The 25,313-nt window shown below is 43.6% G+C and overlaps 1 protein-coding gene across 3 annotated transcripts in view; it reads left to right on the top strand.

The window, feature by feature from the left end:
• The window catches only part of LOC124034439 (multiple epidermal growth factor-like domains protein 9), a 44,967-nt gene that overhangs the window by 2,014 nt on the left and 17,640 nt on the right, over nt 1-25,313 (top strand). For all 3 annotated transcript variants that reach the window (XM_046347658.1, XM_046347657.1, XM_046347659.1), the window contains exon 2: nt 1,701-1,899. In XM_046347658.1, coding sequence (XP_046203614.1) covers nt 1,701-1,899 — 199 coding nt within the window. The remainder of the gene's footprint in view (nt 1-1,700; nt 1,900-25,313) is intronic.

Raw genomic sequence — 25,313 nt, 5'->3', positions numbered from 1 at the left:
ACTGTCATAGGAGGGTGTGTAACTTCAGACAGAGGTCATTTTACAGCAGCAGGTTGTTTTGAATCATCTCTGTCGCATGTGTCCGTCTGCATACTTGAACCATGCAGCCACACTGCTTCACTTTGCAGGAACTAATTACTATGAGGAAGATGGACATTTCCTCATCTCCTTTTTTCACTGTGCTTACATTTCCCCTCAAACCAATTTTCTGCCGCTTTGAAATTGAACACAAACAGACATCAGTCATGTGCACATTTCATCTGCACACACATGGCATGGGTTTTTGATCCTTATACTATGTGGTTTGCACCTGTACTTATTATTGCATAATTTGGTTCCAAGGTTAACCTCTCTTCCTCTGCGCTTTGTGCCCAGATAGGAAGTGACAAGTAACTTGATGTGATGGATCCTACAGTAGCTTAGTGCTATTTATTTGTGTGTAACATGACATAATTGTGTGTGTGTGTGTGTGTGTGTGTGTGTGAGAGAGGGAGCTGCACGGCCCAAGATCTCAGAGTCTGGGGTGTGATCTTGGCTGACAGTTGTGCAGGGAAGATGACTTCAGTGAACAAACGGAAAGCTGACAGTGCTCTCCATGCTTGCATAACCGTGCCCTTTCCCTGTTACATAAAGCTGGAACAGTGGCCAGAGATGGAGGGCTAATCTGAGAAGGAGGCGACTGTTTCAGAAAATGACATTAAGTCGTCTCGAATGGCCAAGCTGATGTCTGAGAAGATGGCACAACAATAGAGTACAGTGTTCTGAAAGTTTGGAGGTGTTTACAAATGTTTCGCGGTAAACTGCAATTGAACCGCGAGAAAATCCTAAAACCGAGACCAGCGGTCTCGGTTTCTGTCAGCTCTATTTATGTAATTGAAACATTGTTTGATTGGTTGTCAAGATGAACTCTGCTCATTGGTCAACCATGCATGGCGGCCGCTCAAGACTTCAGCTAATTTCATCTTTTGGCGCCTCGAGTCAGTGGCACCACCAACCGTGCCTCTTGTAAAACAGTACCCTGTTGGATCATAGGGGACACTTCTATTTCAAACCCATCATTCACAGTTTCAATCTCCTAAATGGACCTTGCAAGGACAAGCAACCTAGTCAACACACTATCACTGTCCAACTGTTCATTTTCTCTAGTCATGTGTATAATATGACACATATTCAACAATTAACCATTTCCACAATCCTCTGTTTTGTTCTCAGCTTTCAATGTACAGTATTTTATAATGGTTTACAGTATGCAGCAGCCCTGCCTGCTTCCCACATCATTCCTGGAAATTAGGCTGTGTGAATAACAGCAACCTGTCTCCTCTCCTGTAAGAACAGCCCACATGTGCTCAACACCACACCAATGGCAGCCTGGTATTTCCTCTGCATGTCATTACTCTGTTTTTTCTGGGAGACACAACAGTCATCTCATACTCCCCAACAGCAGTCTGTATCCTACCGCATCCACTGCATCCTCCTTCCCCTCCATCTCTCTCTTAGAAACAGACAGGAGAGAAACAGTCAGACTCCATGCTTATCATGACTGAGCTCAAATAAATAATACATGCCCACTTAGCAGAGTCTACACGGTCATGCAGATATCTGGCGCCTCTCATTGTGTGTGTGTGTGTGTATTTACAGAATATCCTAGTGGTGGTGTAATATAACAGTCTCCCCCTCTTTCTTGCTGTCTGTCCCTGCAGAGTCTCTGTGTAACTGCAGCAGTGAGGGGGCTCTAGATGTGGATGACTGTGACAAGAAGACAGGTCAGTGTTTCTGCATGTCAGGGTACACTGGGCTGCTGTGTGAGGACTGTGAGGAAGGACACTTCACCAATGGCACCACCGGCTGCATACCCTGTGGCTGTGACTCCTACGGAGCTGTCAACCACCTCTGTGACAGGTAAGAGCTCTCGCTTCCCATTGGCACTAATGGCACTGGGAATGAAACACTAGACACCTATTTTCATTTGATTTAACTAAGCAAGTCAGAACCTCTCTGGGATATGTGGGACGCTAGCGTCCCACCTCGCCAACAGCCAGTGAAAGTGCAGGGCGCCAAATTCAAAATAACAAAATTCTCATAATTAAAAATTCCTCAAGCATACAAGTATTTTACACCATTTTAAAGATAACATTTAATTCAGCCACAGTATCTGATTTAAAAAAATGCTTTACAGCGAAAGCACCACAAACGATTGTTAGGTCACCACCAACTCACAGAAAAACACAGCCATTTTTCCAGCCAAAGAGAGGAGTCACAAAAAGCACAAATAGAGATCAAATTAATCACTAACCTTTGTTGATCTTCATCAGATGACCCCATAGGACTTCATGTTACACAATACATGTTTTGTTCGATAAAGTGCATATTTATATTTAAAAAATCTAATTTTACATTGGCGCGTTACGTTCAGTAGTTCTGAAACATGCAGTGATTGTGCAGAGAGCCACATCAATTCACAGAAATACTCACCATAAATGTTGATGAAAATACAAGTGTTATACATGGAATTACATATACTTTTCCTTAATGCAACCGCTGTGTCAGATTTCAAAAAAGCTTTACCGAAAAAAGCAAACCATGCAATAATCTGAGTACAGCGTTCAGACAACAAAGCAGCCAAAAAGATATCTGCCATATTGTGTAGTCAACATTAGTCAGAAATAGCATTATAAATATTCACTTACCTTTGATCTTCATCGGAATGCACTCACAGGAATCCCAGTTCCACAATAAATGTTTAATTTGTTCGATAAAGTTAATCATTTATGTCCAAATAGCTTCTTTTGTTAAACGCGCGTTCAGGTTCAACCGAACATTGGACGAAAAGTTCAAAAAGTTATATTACAGCCCGTAGAAACTTGTCAAACTAAGTATAGAATCAATCTTTAGGATGTTTTTATCATAAATGTTCAATAATGTTCCAACTGGAGAATTCCAATGTCTGTAGAAAAGCAACTCTCTCGTGACCGTGCCTTAGAGCCTGTGGCACTCTGCCAGACACCTGGCTCAATCCCCTCTCATTCGCCCCCACTTCACTGTGGGGGCGAAGCCTGAAACAACGTTCTAAAGACTTGACATCTAGTGGAAGCCTTAGGAAGTGAAATATGACCCCATTTACACAGTATATTGGAATGGCAAATAGTTGAAAAACTACAAACCTCAGATTTCCCAATTCCAGGTTGGATTTTTCTCAGGTTTTCTCCTGCCATATGAGTTCTGTTATACTCCGACATCATTCAAACCTTTTTAGAAACTTCAGAGTATTTTCTATCCAATACTACTAATAATATGCATATATTAGCAACTGGGACAGAGTAGCAGGCAGTTTACTTTTGGCACCTTATTCATCCAAGCTACTCAATACTGTCCCCCTGTCACCAAGAAGTTAAGAACAAATTCTTATTTACACTGACGGCCTACCAAAAGGTCTCCTGTGGGGACAGGGGCCTGGGATTAAAAATAAATATAATATATATAATACAATATAATTATTGTATTAATTATTGGACAAAACACACATCACACAAGAGACAACACTACATAAAGAGAGACCCAAGACAACAACATAGCAAGGCAGCAACACAACATGACAACATGGGAGCAGCACAACATGGTACAAACATTTATTTGGCACAGACAACAGCACAAAGGGCAAGAAGGTAGAGACAACAATACATCATACTTAGCAGCCACACATGGCCAATAGGAGTGTCCATGATTGAGTCTTTGAATGAAGAGATTGAGATAAAACTGTCCAGTTTGAGTTTGTTGCAGCTCGTTCCATTTGCTAGCTGCAGCGAACTGAAAAGAGGAGCGACCCAGCAATGTGTGTGCTTTGGGGACCTTTAACAGAATGTGACTGGCAGAACGGATGTTGTTTGTGGAGGATGAAGGCTGCAGTAGACATCTCAGATAGGGGGAGTGAGGCCTAAAGAGTTTTATAAATAAGCATCAACCAGTGGGTCTTGAGACAGGTATACCGAGATGACCAGTTTAGAGGACTATAGAGTGCAGTGATGTGTCCTATAAGGAGCATTGGTGGCAAATCTGATGGTCGAATGGTGAAGAACATCTAGCCGCTCGAAAGCACCCTTACCTGCCGATCTATAAATTATGTCTCCGTAATCTAGCATGGGTAGGATGGTAATCTGAATTCGGGTTAGTTTGGCAGCTGGGGTGAAAGAAGAGCGATTACGATAGAAGAAACCAAGTCTAGATGTTACTTAAGCCTGCAGCTTTGATATGTGCTAAGAGAAGGACAGCGCACCGTCTCGCCATACTCCCAAGTACTTGTATGAGGTGACTACCTCAAGCTCTAAACTTGCAGAGGTAGTAATCACACCTGTGGAAAGGGGGCATTCTTCTTACCAAACCACATGACCTTTGTTTTGGAGGTGTTCAGAACAAGGTTAAGGGCAGAGAAAGCTTATTGGACACTAAAATCTTTGTTGTAGAGCATTTAACACAACATCTAGGGAGGGGCCAGCTGAGTATAAGATTGTATTATCTGCATATAAATGGATGAGAGAGCTTCCTACTACCTGCACTATGTTTTTGATGTAAATTAAGAAGAGCATGGAGCCTAGGATCGAGCCTTGGGGTACTTCCTTGGTGACGGGCAGTGGCTGAGACAGCAGATTTTCTGACTTTATACCCTGCACTTGTTGAGAGAGGTAGTTAGCGAACCAGGCCAAAGAACTCTCATAGACACCAATACTCCATAGCCGGCCCACAAGAATGGAATGGTCTGCCGTATCAAAAAAGCAGCACAATATTGCTTAGAATCAAGGGCAACGTTGACATCATTGAGGACCTTAAAGGTTGCAGTGCATACACGAGAGAATAGTATAGACATCTAGAAAGCCAGTTAGTTGATTATTGACAAGTTTTTCCATCACTTTTGATAAACAGGGCAAAATAGAAATAGGCCTATAACAGTTAGGATCAGCTTAATCTCCCCCCTTAAATATTGGATGAACTGTGACTGGCGTCCAAGCAATGGGAACCTCTCCAGAGAGGATGGACATGTTAAAAAGTTTGGGGATAGGGGCAGCAACCTTAAAGAAGAAAGGGTCTAAACCATCTGACCCAGATGTATTTTTGGGGTCAAGTTTAAGGAGCTCCTTTAGCACCTCAGACTCAGTGACTGTCTGCAGGGAGGAACATGGCAGGTGGAAAAGAGGGAGAAGCATCGGAGATGGTCACATTAGAAGGGGTGGGAGATGAGGAAATGTTGGATGGGCAAGGAGGCATGGCTGAGTCAAATATTAATCCTGACTTAATGAAGTGGTGATTTAAAGAGCTCAGCCATGTGTTTCTTGTCAGTAACAACCACATCATCAACATTAAGGGACATGGGCAGCTGTGAGGAGGAGGGTTTATTCTCCAAGTCTTTAACTGTTTTCCAGAACTTCTTGGGGTTAGACCCACAGAGAGAGTTGTGCCTTAAAGTAACTAACTTTGGCCTTCCGGATAGCCTGAGTGCGCTTATTTCTCATTTGCCTGAACGAGAGCCAGTCATCCTGAGTATGGTTGTGTCGAGCCTTTTAGCCAAATGGAATTCTTGAGATGAAGAAACTCTGCAAGATCACGGTCGACCCAGGGGCTGAACCTGTTTTTGATTCTCATGTTCTTTATGGGGGCATGTTTGTTAACAATATCAAAAAAGAAGGTCCAAGTGTCTGACAGGGGGCTCAAGCTGATTTTATACCATTTTACAGAGGCGACTTCATGAAGGAAGACTTGCTTATTAAAGTTTTTTTTTAATCAAGAGTCTATGACAAATCAGGACAGGTCGTTTCACTGAGCACCCATTAGGAACACAGGCTGTAAAACAGTGATCACTAAGGTCATTACAGAAAACACCAGACTGATCAGGATTATTTGTGAGGATAACATCGAGGAGAATAGCCTTTTCCGGGTGTTTGAAGTCATATCTTGTGGGATTAGTAATACTCTGAGGAAGAGTTGGGGAGTCCCATTGCTTTAGGACTTGGTCATGTGGTTCAAGCGTGTCCCAGTTTAGGTCACATAGCAGGACAAATTCAGACCTAGTGTAAGGGGCCAGGAGAGAGCTTTGGGCAGGTAGGGTACAGGCCGGTGCTGATGGACGATAGCACCCAGCAACAGTCAACAAAGAGCTATTTGAAAGGATATTTATAGCTACTAGCTACCAAGCCAGAATTAATTTACATTTTTGAGTCCATATATACTGCATCTTTGGCAAATATTCAGGAAGATGTAGTTTAGAAGTCAAATCTGTTTGAATAACTGATTTAGCAGATGCTGTTGTGCATAAAGATACTGTTTTGAAATGTACATTTATCTTGTCACACAGGAAGTTGAGTTTGAACTGCTCCAAATAGCTAGTGTTTATGATATATCGGATCCATCATGTGGAGTCATTATCCACCTGGTCTTGTTCAGCAGCCTGGCCAGCCAGGCCACCATACCCCTGGCCTTTGTAGGAAGAGACAGTGGGGCTGCCATACCTCGGTTGGTTCTCATATCTTGAGTTAAACAACACACTGCCCCAGATGCAGCCTTAAAGTTTGTGGGAAAGAGTGTGACTTGGAGAGAGGCAGCGTGTGTAGCTTAGGAAGATGGTAAAAATAGCTGTCATATTTTTAACTTTAAACCGTTGAAAGAGATGTGGCTGGTCAGAAATCTGAGTAAACATCCTTGAAATCCGTGTGTTTCTAATGCCTGGTGGCAGTGAATCAGCTGTCAGAATATACAGCAGGTTGGGCCTCCCGAATGGCGCAGTGGTCTAAGGTGTCACTATAGACCTGGGTTTGATCTCAGGCTGTGTCACAATTGGCTGTGACCGGGAGTCCCATAAGGTGGCGCACAAGTGTCATCCGGGTTAAGGGAGGGTTTGGCAGGGGGGGCTTTACTTGGCTCATCATGCTCTGGCAACTGCTTGTGGCTGGCCGTGCGTCTGCAGACTGACTTCGTTTGTCAGTTGAACGGTGTTTCCTCCAAAACATTGGTGCTGCTGGCTACCAGGTTAAGCGAGCGGGTGTTAAGTACGGATTGGGGTGTCATGTTTCGGAGGACGCATGACTCAACGCCTCTCCTGAGCCCGTTGGGGAGTTGCAGCGTTGAGACGAGATTGTAATTGGATTGCAGTTGCATATCATGAAATTGGGGAGAAAGAGTGTCAAATACAGTTGTGGTCAGAACTTCACAATTCCTGACATTTATTCAGAGTAAAAATTCCCTGTCTTAGGTCCGTTAGGATCACTCCAATACCTTAACTTTGTTGTCCTTTAGCCACAACTTTGAAAGAATGCTTGGGGTCATTGTCCATTTGGAAGACCCATTTGCGACCAAGCTTTAACTTCCTGACTGATGTCTTGAGATGTTGCTTCAATATATCCACATTATTTCTCCTCATGATGCCATCTATTTTGTGAATTGCACCAATCCCTACTGCAGCACAGCACCCCCACAAGGTGATGCTCCCACCCCCGTTCTTCACATTTGGGATGGTGTTCTTCGGCTTGCAAGCCTCCCCCTTTTCCCTCAAAACATAACGATGGTCATTATGGCCAAACAGTTCTATTTTTGTTTCATCAGACCAGAGGGACATTTCTCCAAAAAGTACAATCTTTGTCCCCATGTGAATTGCAAACTGTAGACTGACTTTTTTATCGAGGTTTTGGAGTAGTGGCGTCTTCCTTGTTGAGCGGCCTTTCAGGTTATGTCAATATAGAACTCGTTTTACTGTGGATATAGAAACTTTTGTACCTGTTTCCCCCAGCATCTTCACAAGGTCCTTTGCTGCTGTTCTGGGATTGATTTGCACTTTTACCAAAGTATGTAATCTGTAGGAGACAGATTGCGTCTCCTTCCTGAGCGGTATGACGGCTGCGTGGTCCCATGGTGTTTATACTTGCGTACTATTGTTTGTACAGATGAACTTGGTAACTTCATGCATTTGGAAATTGCTCCCAAGGATGAACCAGACTTGAGGTCTACAATTTATTTTCTGAAGTCTTGGCTGATCTATTTTGACATGCATACAGCAGGTCAACAACCTGTAGCTTTATATTTTATTGTGCCAAAGTAAGTCTGACAAACGTTCAGAACATTCAACATGTATGTTGCTGTTTTATACATGAATGTAAGGATATACAGTACATAGGACTCACATTGTAGGCTTAGGGTTACAAAGGGAGGGTATATTACTAGAAACTTTTAAAGTTTACCTGTAAACTACCAGACTTTTGGTAACTTTCAAGTTTTTATTTTATCAGATGACATCTAGTGGCCTTTGAGTACCTCAAATTATCACAGGTGTCTGTAATTTTATCTGGCCCTCTGTGTGGCCTTATCACATGTAAAGTATATATAAAATACTCAAATAAGATTTGAAAATAATAAATTGAATGACAAAGCTGTGAAACATTATCCTAGGTAAAAACCATCAACTTAGTGAGTACCAAGTGAGGGTTTCAACATGAAATATCCTTTAAAAAAATTTAAGGCACTTTTAAAATTTATTTTACTATGTCAATATGTTTTGGCACCAAACTGGTGGCAGTTGTGAACAGTTGGAAGAGTTGCAGAGTTCATTGAAGATAATTCCGTTGTTGATTAGATGCTTTTTTCAATAAGGCTATTTTCTCTTGAACCATATGGTCTATCCACTAGAAACAATATGGACACAGATATAAAAAAATAACTTTTAAAACGTTATTCAAGTATAAAATACCAAAGTTACCATAGATTAACTCTTATTTACCAAAATGACAGAAGAGTCCAGTAAATTTGGTAAATTACCAGTAGCTTTGCAACCCTATGTAGGATGAAAATGTCCACCTTTTGCCTCATTCTCTCATTTACCACAAAAAAATGAATCCATACAGCAGGAATCATCAACTAGGTTCAGCCGCAGGACCATTTTCTTTTCTTGAGCAGATGGTCAGGGGGCCGGAACATAATTACAAATAAGTTTTAGACTGCAAATTGACCACAAGAAGTCCAAACATATTGACTAAAACAACCATTTCAAACCATGTTTACATTTGTATAGGATCCAATATCTCTCTATTATGCATGGGAATAATTTTTGAAAATAATACTTTGGAACAGATTTCCATCACTTAGAGCTGATTTGCTGGTGTTTTTAATGTCTTTTATGTCCAACAAAAAATAAAAACGTTATTTATTTTTAAAAATAGTGCCGGAAAAAAAATCACTTGCAGGCAGCCAGTTGGGGAACCCTGCAGTATAGATCAAGTGAGAAGTGGGTAAAGGGTCAACTAGGCCAGGGGGTTATTCTGAGGGCAGGGACATATGGGGCTAGCCCTGCCCTCACACAATAATACTACCACACATAATATGATCCTGCTCAGACAGTCTGAGCCAACAGTGCTAACCCAGCTAATGTAGCAGTGGTCTAACCTAGGCCAGGCCAGCTCTCTCCCAGCTGGTAAGCACTGTGATTTACACAGATTAGCTGGCTCCCAGACCCCCCAGCCTCACGCTTTAGGGGATTTCTCTCATATACTGATGGACCATCCAGCCTTTCTGTATTACAGTCATAGTCCTACTCATATTTAACTTTGGCATTCTATCACATTTGCTATTGGAACTTTGTCAGTGTGTCTGTGTTGTTCTCACTTAGGTCTATTTAATTGCATGGCCAGGAACCGAGGGCTTGGATTACATTTATAACCTACTGGTTCCAGAACACAGCATACTGACCTGATCCAGCCTGGAACCCGTGGAAAGACCAGGATGTAGTAGGATTGCAGACGTCTGGATCAGAGCTGCCTGCCTGGGATTTCTTCACATTTCCTCAAGGACATATGAACTGATCGGATCTTGGATGAGCATACTTCTGATCTGTAAAGTGTCTCTAATAGTGCAACAGTTCTCTTCATAAAGACCAAAACAGGGTCAATCAAATGAAAAGATTTGGCATGGGTCCTCAGATCCTCAAAAGGTTCTACAGCTGAACGCAGGGCACTACAGAGGGTAGTGCGAACGGCCCAGTATATCACCGGGGCCAAGCTTCCTGCCATCCAGGACCTCTATACCCGGCGGTGTCAGAGGAAGGCCCTAAAAATGGTCAAAGACTCCAGCCATCCTAGTCATAGACTGTTCTCTCTCTGCTACCACACGGCAAGCGGTACCGGAGCACCAAGAGGCTTCTAAACAGCGTCTACCCCCAAGCCATAAGACTCCTGAACATCTAGTCAAATGGCTACCCAGACTATTTGATACCCATTTATTTATTATATATAAAATATATATTTTTTTACTGCTGCTCTTTAATTACTTGTTACTTTTCTCTTATTCTTATCCATATTTTTAAATCTGCACTGTTGGTTAGGGGCTCGTGAGTAAGCTTTTCACTGTAAGTTCTACGCCGGTTGTATTCGGCACATGTGACTAATAAAATTTGATTTGAAAGTAGTTGAGGATGAGGTACTCTGTGGATGTAGCACGGTATGAGATGTACTGTTTCAGTTATCTTGCATAGGAAGGATGAGCTCCTCTTTGTAGCGCCACTATATTGCAATAAGAATCTGCTTGGCTCCCAGACCACTAGATCATGTTGGTAGGAAGTTGCTACTTCTTAATTCACTCGTCTGTAAGAAGCTATATTTTACTGTGTCCCCGCTGTGCTCTTTACCAAAATAAAATCCACAGGGGACCAACAACAAACAGGGAATATATCCTTGGCCACAGGGCTCATCAGTCAAAACAAAAGCTACTGAGCTGTGAGCTCGTCTTAGTGATAATGACTTGACCTATACACATTAGGCTGACAATATGCTCATTAGCACATACAGTATGTGCACACTGCAGATATACAGACAGCTGAATGCGGGAGGTGAAACATACATGAACCTGGCCAGTCTTTTCTTTAGCAGTTCTCTAAATCATGATGTGCGTTAGCATGGAATTGACCAGTTGCTAACGGAATTACTCTTGAGACTGATTTTCTCTTTAAAATATATACCAAACAAAAAACATTGAAATCAAATACTGAGTCTCAACGTAATTCCATCACCATGGAATTGCCCAACCTTAACATGTGGATGTGATTTGATGCCAACCCTCAGCCAAACAGAATGGGTTTTGTACCAGTTCGTACTCCTGACTAGCTCTTGTACTCTGATTCATCTTGGTCCTCAATCAGTGGCGATTTGAGCAGGTGCGTCTTGGTGGGGCAAACTCCCCAAGCAAAGCCACTACACAAGACTAAACAATACAATTATTGCACTATAATGGTGACAAATGGTGCACATAAACAGTTAGGGCCTACATAAATCTGACCCAACAGCAGTGATTTATTTTCAGCACCATGGAATGAATCCTTACCCTGCTACAGCAGAGCCTTGTCTGGCAGCAAAACAGTTTACTGCCTTTAAAAAAAACATAGCTGATATGTCTTCCCCATTATCCCCTGGGTACTTATACCTGTGTTCTGTTTGTCTGTTGCCAGCTCGTCTTGTTTGTCAAGTCAACCAACGTTGTCTCAGCACCTGTTTTTCCTCAGTCTCTCTTTTTCTCACCCTCCTGGTTTTGACCATTGCCTGTCCTGACTCTGAGCTCGCCTGCCTTGACCTGTCATTTGCATGCCCCTGTTGTTGCAATATACATTGTTACTTTAACACAGTCTGCACTCGGGTCTTACTTGAAACCTGATAATACGACTGACCCAGCAGACTTGGACCAGCTCCGCAACGCCGTCTCCTCCCAAGGAGCCACCATTGGCACGAGGAGTTGCTTCGCAGTCTGATGGAAGGTTTCCAGGCCATGGCCGAACATCACAACCTAGCATTGGATACATTGCGGGAGAAATTCCATGGGTTGCTTACTAGGCAGCCTACCACGACGGTAACCTCCCAGCCCCTCAGTAACCCGGCGGGTAGCCGTTCCCCTCGGACCGCTCAAGGATAGCGTACATCATTATGCTGATGTCCGGGAGGGTACTCACCTGGGCCACGGCGGTGTGGGAGCAACAATCCGCCGTCTGCCTCAGTCTGGAGGAATTCGTGAAAAAAGTTTGAGATTCCGGTGTCCGGGCGAGAGGTTGCCTGGAAATTACTCCAGCTTCGGCAGGGCTCCCTCAGTGTGGCAGACTATGCAGTGGATTTTCACACGCTAGCAGCAGTGGGTGCCTGGAACCCGGAAGAGCTGTTCGATGCGTTCCTGCATGGATTATCGGAGGAAGTAAAGGACGAGCTTTCAGCCCGGGAACTACCGACGAATCTAGACTCAATCATCACTTTAACCATCCTGATCGATGGTCGCTATGGGAACGTAGGAAGGAGAAGAGGTCTGATTCCAGTCCAAATCGCTCACTCAAGGATCCCACCTTGCATCTGATGAACTCCGGAAGTCCCCGGCGTCTACGTCCCAGAGAGTATCCGAGCTTCCCCGACTTTTTCCAAGAGCCTCCGAAGACAGACGATTTGCCTCTTCCCGAGCCAATGCAGCTCGGCAGGGATAGGCTGTCTCCAGCCGAACGCCTACAGACTTAACACCCAGAGTTGTCTGTATTGCGGTAATGCCAGTCATTATGTGTCTACCTGTCCCTTCTAGAGACCTAGCTTATTGGTAGGAATGATTACTCTGGTGGGTCTTAAGAATAGTTTTGCTTCTCCCCTTACTCGCCCCCCTCTCCATGCCACCTTGCTGTGGGGTGACCAGTCCAAGTCTCTCTAGATACTCATCGACTCAGGGGCCGATATGAGTCTTATGTACGCTATCCTGGCGTCCGAGCTGGGCATCCCCACTCAACCCCTCTCCATTCCCATGGATGTTAGAGCACTGGACGGCCGCTCTATAGGCGGGTTCACCCACTATACCACCCCCATCAACCTACGAGTGTCAGGGAACCACAGATAGATGATCCAATTCCTGTTAATTGAGTCTCTGCAGGTTCCCGTGGTAGTGGGATTCTCTTGGCTCCAGCGACACAATCTCTCAATTGACTGGTCTACTGGTGCCATCGTGGGCTGGTGCCCATTCTGCCACACTCATTGCCTGAAGTCAGCTCTGCCTGCCACGGGACGTCTTCCTGGGGGCTTGGAAATTACCCTGGACCTCTCTGCCATTCCCACAGAGTACCAGGACCTCTGGGAGGGGTTCAGTAAGACCCGGGCCACTTCACTTCCAGCACCGACTGGTATCCAAGAAGGTCAAGCCAGATGCGCCGGCACGCCGCTATAGCCTGTGACTAAGAAGGAGCGGAGACAAAACGCTGGTTGACTTGAACAAGCAAGACTAACTGACCCAGGCAGACAGAAAACACAGGTATAAATACCCAGGGGATAAGTTGGGAAGATGAGCGACACCGGGAGGTGGGTGGAGACGAGCACAAGGACAGGTGAAATAGATCAGGCCGTGACGGATCTTCAGGTCGGAGTTCAAGAAAGAGGCCCGAGTTGGATGACCGTTCAAAACGTATTTTCCCAGTCGGAGCTAGTTTTTTTTCCCCAAGTTACCAGTTGTCTTGAACTCACTGAAGTCTGAGATTTCCCAGTTCTGAGTTTCCAGTTGTTTTGAACATGACATACAGTTGAATTGGAAATGTTCATACACCTTAGCCAAATACATTTAAACTCAGTTGTTCACAATTCCTGACATTAAATCAGAGTAAAAATTCCCTGTCTTAGGTCAGTTAGGATCACCACTTTAGTTTAAGAATGTGAAATGTCAGAATAATAGTAGAGAGAATGATTTATTTCAGCTTTTACTTCTTTCATCACATTCCCAGTGGGTCAGAAGTTTACATACACTCAATTGGTGTTTGGTAGCATTGCCTTGAAATTGTTTAACTTGGGTCAAATGTTTTGGGTAGCCTTCCACAAGCTTCCCACAATAAGGTGGGTGAATTTTGGCCCGTTTCTCCTGACATGGCTGGTGTAACTGAGTACGGTTTGTAGGCCACCTTGCTATCACATGCTTTTTCAGTTCTGCCCACAAAATGTTCTATAGGATTGAGGTCAGGGCTTTGTGATTGCAACTCTAATACCTTGACTTTGTTGTCCTTAAGCCATTTTGCCACAACTTTGAAAGTATGCTTGGGGTCATTGTCCATTTGGAAGACCCATTTGCGACCAAGCTTTAACTTCCTGACTGATGTCTTGAGATGTTGCTTCAATATATCCACAGAATTTTTCTCTCTCATGATGCCATCTATTTTGTGAAGTGCACCAGTCCCTCCTGCAGCACAGCACCCCCACAATATGATGCTTCCACCCCCGTTCTTCACGTTTGGAATGGTGTTCTTTGGCTTGCAAGCCTCCCCCTTTTCCCTCCAAACATAACGATGGTCATTATGGCCAAACAGTTATATTTTTGTTTCATCAGACCAGAGGACATTTCTCCAAAAAGTACGATCTTTGTCCCCATGTGCATTTGCAAACCATAGACTGGCTTTTTTATGGAGGTTTTGGAACAGTGGCTTTTTCCTTGCTGAGCGGCCTTTCAGGTTATGTCGATTTGGACTCGTTTTACTGTGGATATAGATACTTTTGTACCTGTTTCCCCCAGAATCTTCACAAGGTCCTTTGCTGTTGTTCAGGGCTTGATTTGCACTTTTCGCACCAAAGTATGTTCATCTGTAGGAGACAGGACGCATCACCTTCCTGAGCGGTATGACGGCTGCACGGTCCCATGGTGTTTATACTTGCATACTATTGTTTGTACAGATGAACGTGGTACCTTCAGGCGATTGGAAATTGCTTCCAAGGATGAACCAGACTTGTGGAGGTCTACAATTTTTTTCTTGAGGTTTTGGCTGATTTCTTTTGATTTTCCCATGATGTCAAGCAAAGAGGACTGCATTTGAAGGTAGGCCTTGAAATGCATCAACAGGTACACCGCCAATTGACTCCAAAGGATGTCAATTAGCCTATCAGAAGCTTCTAAAGCCATTACATAATTTTCTGGAATATTCCAAGCTGTTTAAAGGCACAGTCAACTTAGTGTATGTCAACTTCTGACCCATTGGAATTGTGATGCAGTGAATTGTAAGTGAAATAATCTGTCTGTAAATAATTGTTGGAAAAATGACTTGTCATGCACAAAGTAGATGTCCTAACCGACTTAGTTTGTGCATGACAAACTATAGTTTGTTAACAAGAAATTGGTGGTCTATGTAAACTTCCGACTTCAACTGTAAGTCATGCTCGATTGACAGCATGGCCAGTGTATTCAACCTTTTCTGGCCCTTGGTGTTGAATGTTTATCCTTTTAAGCTTGGAAAAGAGACCCTTAAACCCAGTCTTGGATCACACACCCATTCCACTGAATAGCAGGCTAGTGATTGCTTTGCAATGCTTGCAGTTAGCCACTGATTCCTTCCAAACCACTCATTGTTGAATATGTGATTTCCAACTTGTTGTGTAATGTTTTATCCAATGGCCAATGAGTACCAATACGTGTTATCTGTAATTTATCTTCATATGACAAGAATTGAAACGGTTTTCCAGACGATTGTCGACGTGATTCAAATTGTATTTGTCACATGCGCCGTATACAACCGGTGTAGACCTTACTTTGAAATGCTTACTTACAAGCCCTTAAACAATGCAGTTCGAGAAAGAGTTAAGAAAATATTTACTAAATAAACTAAACTATAAAATGTGCAATAAAATAACAATAACGACGCTATATACAGGGAGTACCTGTACCGAGTCAATGTGCGGAGGTACAGGTTAGTCAAGGTAATGTGTACATGGAGATAGGGGTAAAGTGACTATGCATAGATAATGAACAGTGAGTAGCAGTAGTGTAAATACAAATGGGTGGGTGTCAATGTAAATAGTCCGGCTGGCCATTTGATTAAATGTTCAGCAGTCTTATGGCTTGAAAGATGAAGCTGTTAAGGAGCCTTTTGGCGCTCCGGTACTGCTTGTCGTGCAGTTGGAGAGAGAACAGTCTATGACTTGAGTGACTTGAGTCTTTGACCATTTTTTGGAGTCTTCCTCTGACACCACCTAGTATATAGGTCCTGGATGGCAGGAAGCTTGGCCCCAGTGACGTACTGGCTCTATCCATTTATTATCTACCCAGTCATGTGTGCATACATTCTACGTATGGGAGCGGGGATTGAACCCACTTCCCTGGCTTGCTCTACCAACTGAGTCAGATGTCAGATGTCAAGTAATTACCATACCAGGCGGTGATGCAACCAGTCAGGATGCTCTCGATGGTGCAGGTGTAGAACTTTTTGAGGTTCTGAGGACCCATGCCAAATCTTTTCAGTCTCCTGAGAGTGAAAAGCTGTTGTCGTGCCCGCTTCATGACTGTCTTGGTATGTTTGGAACATGATCGTTTGTTGGTGATTTGGACACCAAGGAACTTGAAACTCTCGACCCGCTCCACTACAGTCTTGTCAATGTTAATTACAGCGCGTCGATGTTAATGGGGGCTGGTTTGGCCCTCCATTTCCTGTAGTCCACGATCAGCTCCTTTGTCTTGCTCACATTGGGGGAGAGGTTGTTGTCCTGACACCAGACTGCTATGTCTCTGACCTCCTTCCTATAGGCTGCCTCATCGTTGTCTGTGATCAAGCCTACCACTGTTGTGTCGTCAGTAAAAATGGTGTTAGAGTAGTGCTTGGCCATGCAGTCGTGGGTGAACAGGGAGTACAGGAGGGGACTGAGCATACACCCCTCCAACCAGACATGCTTTATCTACTAATTTGCTGGATGCCGAGTTCAACAGAGTACAAGTGAAGGTCAAGCAAATCATAGAGAAAGCAGACTGTATTGCAATCATTTCTGATGGGTGGTCAAATGTTTGTGGGCAAGGAATAATTAACTACATCATCCTCCACACCTCAACCAGTATTCTAAAAGAGCACAGACACAAGGGACAACAGACACACCGGTCTCTACATTGCAGATGAGCTGAAGGCAGTCATCAATGACCTTGGACCACAGAAGATATCACAGAAGATATTTGCACCCGGTGACAGACAATGCTGCGAACATGAAGGCTGCTGGGTTAAAGTGGAGGAGTCCTACCCTCACATCACACCCATTGGCTGTGCTGCTCATGCATTGAATCTGCTCCTCAAGGACATCATGGCACTGGAAACAATGGATACACTACAAGAGAGCCAAGTAAATGGTTAGGTATGTGAAGGGTCATCAAGTTACAGCAGCAATCTACCTCACCAAGCAAAGTGAAAAGAATAAGAGCACCACATTGAAGCTGCCCAGCAACACCAGTTGGGGTGGTGTTGTCATCATGTTTGACAGTCTCCTGGAGGGGAAGGAGTCTCTCCAAGAAATGACGATATCACAGTCTGCCGATATGGACAGTCCCATCAAAGAGGATCCTCCTGGATGATGTATTTTTGGAGAGAGTGGTAAGCAGCCTAAAACTCCTGAAACCTATAGCAGTTCCATTGCATGGATTGAGTGAGACAATGCCATCCTGTCTGATGTTCAGACTCTGCTTGCAGATGTAAGAGAAGTAATCCATACTGCCCTGCCCACTTCACTGTTGCTCCAAGCAGATGAAACTGCAGTTCTGAAATACATCAAAAAGCGTGAAGACTTCTGCCTGAAGCCCATCCACGCCGCAGCGTACATGTTGGACGTATATGCTGGCAAGAGCATCCTGTCTGGTGCAGAGATCAACAAGGCCAATTGTGTCATCACTACAGTCTATCGCCACCTTGGCCTGGATGAGGGCCAGATTCTTGGCAGTCTGGCAAAGTACACTTCCAAGCAAGGGCTTTGGGATGGAGATGCAATATGGCAGTCGTGCCAACATATCTCATCAGCCACCAGGTGGAAGGGACTTCGTGGATCTGAGGCTCTTTCCCCTGTTGCCTCTATCTTCCAAATCATACCAACATCAGCCGTCTCAGAGCGCAACTGGTCACCAAAGCACGCAACAGGCTGACCAATGCAAGGGTTGAAAAATTATTGGCCATCCGGGCAAATTTGAGGCTTTTTGAGCCTGACAACGAGCCATCCTCGGAAAGTGAAAGTGAAAATTAGGCCTCAGAGTCTGATGTTCATGAAGTGGACATTGAGGAAGTCCAGGGGAGAAGACATGGAAGCCTGAGAGGAAGACAACCAAAGCTTTGGTTTCTAGACTATCATTTTACAGATGTATGTTGAAAACATTTTTGGGAGATGCGATGGATCATTGGGGATCATTCAATATTCCCTTTTGTTCAGTGAAATCATCCCATGTGAAGAGTCAACTCATTTAATTAAAGTTCAATTCATAACTAAATAGATTTTTAGATTTCTATTGCAAGGTTTCATCATTTGCAATTATGTTTCTGTCTCCATATGATATGATAAATATAACCAATGCAAAAAACATCTACATTTAAATGTATTAATATTGCATATATTTCAATTAATTCCCATGTATTCCTGTTAATTCCCACGGAAAGTTTCCACCTCTGAATATTCACCAAAATGGGCAACCCCAGGTATTACAGACTCGGTCAGGGAGAGGTTGAAAATGTCAGTGAAGACACTTGCTAGTTGGTCCGCGCATGCTTTGAGTACACGTCCTGGTAATCTGCCTGGCCCCGCGGCCTTGTGAATGATGACCTGTTTAAAGGTCTTGCTCACATCGGCTACGGAGAGACGTGATCACACGGTCGTCTGGAAAAGCTGGTGCTCTCATGCATGGTTCAATATTGTTTGACTCAAAGCAAGCATAAAATATATTTAGCTTGTCTGGTAGGCTCACGTCGGATTACATTTTAGTCCTGTATTGATGCTTTGCCTGTTTGATGGTACGTCTGAGGGCATAGCGGGATTTCCTATAAGAATCCGGATTAGTGTCCCACTCCTTGAAAGTGGCAGCTCTAGCCTTTAACTGGGTGTGGATGTTGCCTGTAATCCATGGCTTCTGGTTGGGATATGAAGCCGGTGACTGAGGTTGTATACTCCTCAATGTCATTGGATGAATCCCGGAACTTATTCCAGTCTATGCTAGCAAAATAGTCCTGTAGCGTAGCATCTGCATCGTCTGACCACTTCCGTATTGAGCGAGTAACTGGTACGTCCTGCTTTAGTTTTTGCTTGTAAACAGGAATCAGGAGATTTGCCAAATGGAGGCCGAGGGAGAGCTTTGTATGCGTTTGTTTGTGGGGTAAAGGTGGTCTAGAGTTGTTTTTCCTCTGGTTGCATATGTGACATGCTGGGAGAAATGACATTAAACGGATTTAAGTTTGCCTACATTAAACTCCCCACTGTTTCCATATTTTCATCACACGAATGACAGTGATTTGGGCCTGGTCTCATCTGAATTATTAAATAAAAAATCCGAGGTGAGTAATCTCTGTTCTGATCTGGATGAGCATTTTCTTGTTTGCTTTTGACCTTACACAGCTCATTGAGTTCAGTCTTAGTGCCAACATACAGCTTATCATGATGTACTCTACCTCCAGGTGAGCATAACCTCGAGACGTATTTAATATTAGACATCGTGCACCAGATATAATTATTTTTTACATTGTTTGTTATTGACAAATGCCAAAAGACACACACCCAGATGCACCCCTCAAGAGTTTATTATCTTACCAGCAATCCAAATCGTAGTTATTCTGTCCTAGAGCACAGGAGACACAGGAACATGCTGGAAACCCCAGCCAGCTTTATATTATCTGCATCTCAGTAGGCCATCATTGTAAATAAGAATTTGTTCTTAACTGACTTGCCTAATTAAGTAAAAAATGGGGGGGTGGAAACAAGCACAAAGACCGGTGAAACAGATCAGGGTGTGACAGGGGCTCTAAACAGGTGGTCCACCTGCCCTAAAGTAATACTAAATAATTAGGAGTGTAGCATTGGAAACAGTGCCGACTGCACTTTCTGTCTCTGTGTGTATAGGCTGGGGGCTTGATGAACAGATAAACTGTACAAGGACAGTAGGATGTCTGATAAATGTGTTTTTATTACCATTTTCATAATTTTATTTCACCTAGGCCTGCATGTTTTCACTGTACCCTGCAATCACACCTGAAACCCTGTACATGTGACTAAGTACTGAATTTTAATCTAAAAATTAGACGAATCTCAAGCCTGTGGAAAACCTAGCTGTTGCTAAGAGACAGTAGTATTGAGCCCCAGATGATATTATAGGGGGCTTCATAATGCTGTATCTTAGCAACTTAGTTAATGATTGTATTCTGATATGAAATGGTACAGCTCTGTAATCACACTACCATTATTTAGCTCCACAGTTAAAGCTACTCGCCCAAGCCTCTCCAGGTTCTCCTTTACCCAAATCCAGATAGCAGATGTTCTGAAAGAGCTGCAAAACCTGGACCCGTACAAATCAGCTGGGCTTGACAATCTGGATCCTCTATTTCTGAAACTATCCGCCGCCATTGTCGCAACCCCTATTACCAGCCTGTTCAACCTCTCTTTCATATCGTCTGAGATCCCCAAGGACTGGAACGCTGCCGCAGTCATCCCCCTCTTCAAAGGGGGAGACACCCTGGACCCAAACTGTTACAGACCTATATCCATCCTGCCCTGCCTATCTAAGGTCTTTGAAAGCCAAGTCAACAAACAGGTCACTGACCATCTCGAATCCCACCGTACCTTCTCCGCTGTGCAATCCGGTTTCCGAGCCGGTCACGGGTGCACCTCAGCCACGCTCAAGGTACTAAACGATATCATAACCGCCATCGATAAAAGACAGTACTGTGCAGCCGTCTTCATCGACCTTGCCAAGGCTTTCGACTCGGTCAATCACCATATTCTTATCGGCAGACTCAGTAGCCTCGGTTTTTCAGATGACTGCCTTGCCTGGTTCACCAATTACTTTGCAGACAGAGTTCAGTGTGTCAAATCGGAGGGCATGCTGTCCGGTCCTCTGGCAGTCTCTATGGGGGTGCCACAGGGTTCAATCCTCGGGCCGACTCTTTTTTTCTGTATATATCAATGATGTTGCTCTTGCTGCGGGCGATTCCCTGATCCACCTCCCTTGGACACTGTGCTATCTAACCTCCAAACAAGCTTCAATGCCATACAACACTCCTTCCGTGGCCTCCAACTGCTCTTAAACGCTAGTATAACCAAATGCATGCTTTTCAACCATTCGCTGCCTGCACCCGCACGCCTGACCAGCATCACCACCCTGGATGGTTCCAACCTTGAATATGTGGACATCTATAAGTACCTAGGTGTCTGGCTAGACTGTAAACTCTCCTTCCAGACTCATATCAAACATCTCCAATCGAAAATCAAATCAAGAATTGGCTTTCTATTCCGCAACAAAGCCTCCTTCACTCACGCCGCCAAACTTACCCTAGTAAAACTGACTATCCTACCGATCCTCGACTTCAGAGATGTCATCTACAAAATTGCTTCCAACACTCTACTCAGCAAACTGGATGCAGTTTATCACTGTGCCATCTGTTTTGTCACTAAAGCACCTTATACCACCCACCACTGCGACTTGTACGCTCTAGTTGGCTGACCATCGCTACATATTCGTCGCCAGACCCACTGGCTCCAGGTCATCTACAAGTCCATGCTAGGTAAAGCTCTGCCTTATCTCAGTTCACTGGTCATGATGGCAACACCCATCCGTAGCACGCGCTCCAGCAGGTGTATCTCACTGATCATCCCTAAAGCCAACACCTCATTTGGCCGCCTTTCGTTCCAGTTCTCTGCTGCCTGTGACTGGAAGGAATTGCAAAAATCGCTGAAGTTGGACTTTTATCTCCCTCACCAACTTCAAACATCTGCTATCTGAGCAGCTAACCGATCGCTGCAGCTGTACATAGTCTATCGGCAAATAGCCCACCCATTTTTACCTTCCTGATCCCCATACCGTTTTTATTATTTACTTTTCTGCTCTTTTGCACACCAATATCTCTACCTGTACATGACCATCTGATCATTTATACTCCAGTGTTAATCTGCAAAATTGTAATTATTCGCCTACCTCATGCCTTTTGCACACAATTTATATAGACTCCACTTTTTTTTCTTCCTATTGTGTTATTGACTTGTTAATTGTTTACTCCATGTGTAACTCTGTGTTGTCTGCTCACACTGCTATGCTTTATCTTGGCCAGGTCGCAGTTGCAAATGAGAACTTGTTCTCAACTAGCCTACCTGTTTAAATAAAGGTGAAATAAAAAAATAAAATAAAAAATATACTACCAAAAACAATAATGTTCTTGCTCAGATTAATTCCTTTTTTCATAAATATCAATCGTTTATTTGGGTGAATTCTTAGGGGCACTGTTTTCAAAGTTGCACTTTTATTCTTCACCCTCGTCCTTTATGGAATGGGAACAGTCTGTAATTAAATATTGATTTGGGTGCAGCTGTTTCCGCCTATTCCTTTAGTCTCACGCTCTCATACAGTGGATTAAGCAAATTACAATAACATTTTGTTTGCATATTTCTTGTCAGGAAGGAATTCAGAGATTGTGAGCCCTTTTGAAAGAATACAAAAACATGCCTTGGTGTAAATGTGTTTCAGGTGCTTGAATTTATTTTGGGATATTCCGTTGAAAAAGCTCTGTTTTCAAGGATCACAGAGCGAATATCTCCCTTTTCCTGTAGGTTTGATTGAACAAGTTAGAATTACTGGGGCAATCAATGGAAACCCAGGGAGCTCACTCTCAATATCCTCCCTTCCCTGTGATTGGGCCATGTCATTATGAACCAGCTTAGCAGAGCACAGAGGGGGAGCCGAGGTAGTTCACCAAAGTGATGCATCAGTTCATGCAGTGATGTCCTTTGCTCAGACCTGAAATAAACTGTTATTCTTTCCTCCAATGTGACAAGCTAGCCTCTTGATCTAGTGGTGCATGCAATTCGCTCTGGAGTGCAGGTTGTAGGTAGGTGCATGGTATCCAAACCTGACAGGGCTCATCTGGTATTATGCTAGACCGGCCCAGATGTGTGCTTTATTTGACAGGGAGGAAGAAAGGTGAGAGTGCTGTGTAGTAAGAAGCCTAGTGACAGGGCACTGCAGATGACCCCACCCTCACATTAGCAAGTGGCAGGCCGCATCCCGGGCTGTATTAGTGTATTGGAACCGGTGGGGAGGCTTTGTTGCTCTAATGGCTGGAGTGCAGTGCAGTGGCCATGACTGCCAGCACATTCTGTCTGGCTTTACTCTAAGCTCAGTTACATAACTGGCCCAGTGTGTGATCCTGAGCCAGGGGCTCTGTGGAATGTATCACAACTCTTGACCCTTGTTGTTGAACATTCTCTCTCTGAAGATCTGACAGAGTGAGCCCTGAATCTAAAACCTGCGTGGTATAAAACGGTGTGTGTTTGTCCTGACTGATGACCCTGCTCCCACCCCGCATGGTCATATACACCCTGTGGCTAAAGAGGATGCAGTCAGTGCTGCTGCATCACAGATATGTGCTCAGTCTATTGTGATTCCCCAGGCATACACGAGCAACGTATTGGAGGCATCGCCACGGCAGCAGCAGAACGGGGTTAAGCGAAGCCTGGTTGCCATGAAATACTGACCTAGTTAGTATGCGGCTGTAACGCGGAACTTAGCGGCTGGGCTACCCTACCACAGCACAGCCTGCATCCCAGTGAAACCACTCCAAAGAACAATAATAAGCCCCAAGTGTGACTAGCTTTTCAACCACATCCTGGTCCTAGGAGGCATTTCCATAGAGGCCCCAGCCTTGCTCCCCATACCAACTTTTCTAATCGAAGGTCTGTTTTGCCCTAAATGTCTTTTTGAATGGATCCTGTGGTTTTTATTTCCTCGAGTCATAACTACTCACAGAATGCCTTTCCCAGCTACAAATAAAATATTTGTCATACCATCATCTATATATTGATTCAATTTGAAAGAGTTTCATTGTGACTCAATAGATGTCATCACAGATGGTGGCTTCTAGGGTGTGTGTCATCGCAGGTTGGTTTGGGGGTGATCTCAGTCAGGGAGAATTGGGCCACCCAAGGATGAGATCAGTGCTGTAGTATAACACTGATTTACGTCCTGTCAAACATGTAAAACTCCGATTTTTTTTCACCATCTGCTCTCTTTGGCGAGAAAAGAAAAGCCTCTTACATCAGAGACTGAATCACTGACAGTGACGCTGGGAACCTGCCTCCATATTTCCTATGTGATTTCTACCAAATAGAGGGCTGTCAGGAATCGAAGCAGCGCCACAACACGTTATATTTTATAGCGAAGGCTGCTGCAGCAGAAGTCAACTCCTTTGTCTGTGAATCTTTCGTCTGCCTGTGTGTGCACAGTTGGCTGGGGAGCAATGCGTGTGTGCGCTGGTGGCTCCATGGCACTATGGGGAAACTCGTTTAAACCTGTCTGAAGGCTCTCGATATATGGGTTCACTCATGTCCTAAAATAAACGTGTTCATATGGGCAGAATATTGTATATACATTTGTTCATATGGGCAGAATATTGTATATACATTTGTTCATATGGGCAGAATATTGTATATACATTTGTTCATATGGGCAGAATATTGTATATACATTTGTTCATATGAGCAGAATGTTGTATAAAATGAATAAATAAAAATGCGCTGCAATCGTTGCATCCTTTTAGACAAAAAATAAAACAAGGTTGGGCGAATAATGTGAAAAATATAATCTATAAGCCTAATAATACATTCATTAATCAATAAACATCCTCATATCAAAAAAATCTATTTCAACCTTGTAGTAATTCATTTTCTTTCAATTTGCTTGATATAATTTAATTATCAATATTAAATAAGAGTAATAAAATAATACCTTTCAGAACATTGAGTTTTTCAGGATAGGCTAATTATTAGTGATTCTGAGGCACTGCATCTCAGTGTAAGAGGTGTCACTACAGGCCCTGGTTCGAATCCAGGCTGTATCACATCCAACTGTGATTGGGAGTCCCATAGGGCGGTGCACAATTGGCCCAGTGTTGTCCGGGGGTAGGCCATCATTGGAAATAAGAATTTGTTTTTAACTGACTTGCCTGGTTAAATAAATAAATACACTTTTTTTAAAGTTTGTCAGCAGCACACTAAAGCTTGGAAGAGTATTCTATATGAAAAGGAGAGTGTGGTTCTTCAATAGGCTTTGTGTAGGCTTATATACATATTTGTTGGGTGGTCATTTTGTATCCAGCTGTTTAGTTAGGCCTAGTGACATTTTTGACCATCAGCTGAGGAAATATTTTTCTGAATGACAGTCAAGTGACAGCTGTTGTGATAGGCCTATAGCACCCGATACAAAAACAGCCTGTGCGTAAAATACTGTTCGGAAGAATGTCCAGAATATTATGATGTCTCGTTCGTTGTGCCAGTGAAGACTGTTCCAATGACCCTACAGTTATGTTGATTATCTGCTAT

The sequence above is a fragment of the Oncorhynchus gorbuscha genome, linkage group LG04 (genome assembly GCF_021184085.1).
Source record: "Oncorhynchus gorbuscha isolate QuinsamMale2020 ecotype Even-year linkage group LG04, OgorEven_v1.0, whole genome shotgun sequence".
NCBI lineage: Eukaryota > Metazoa > Chordata > Actinopteri > Salmoniformes > Salmonidae > Oncorhynchus > Oncorhynchus gorbuscha.
Note: the sequence above shows the minus strand (reverse complement) of the source record. Positions and strands in the feature narration are given on the sequence as shown.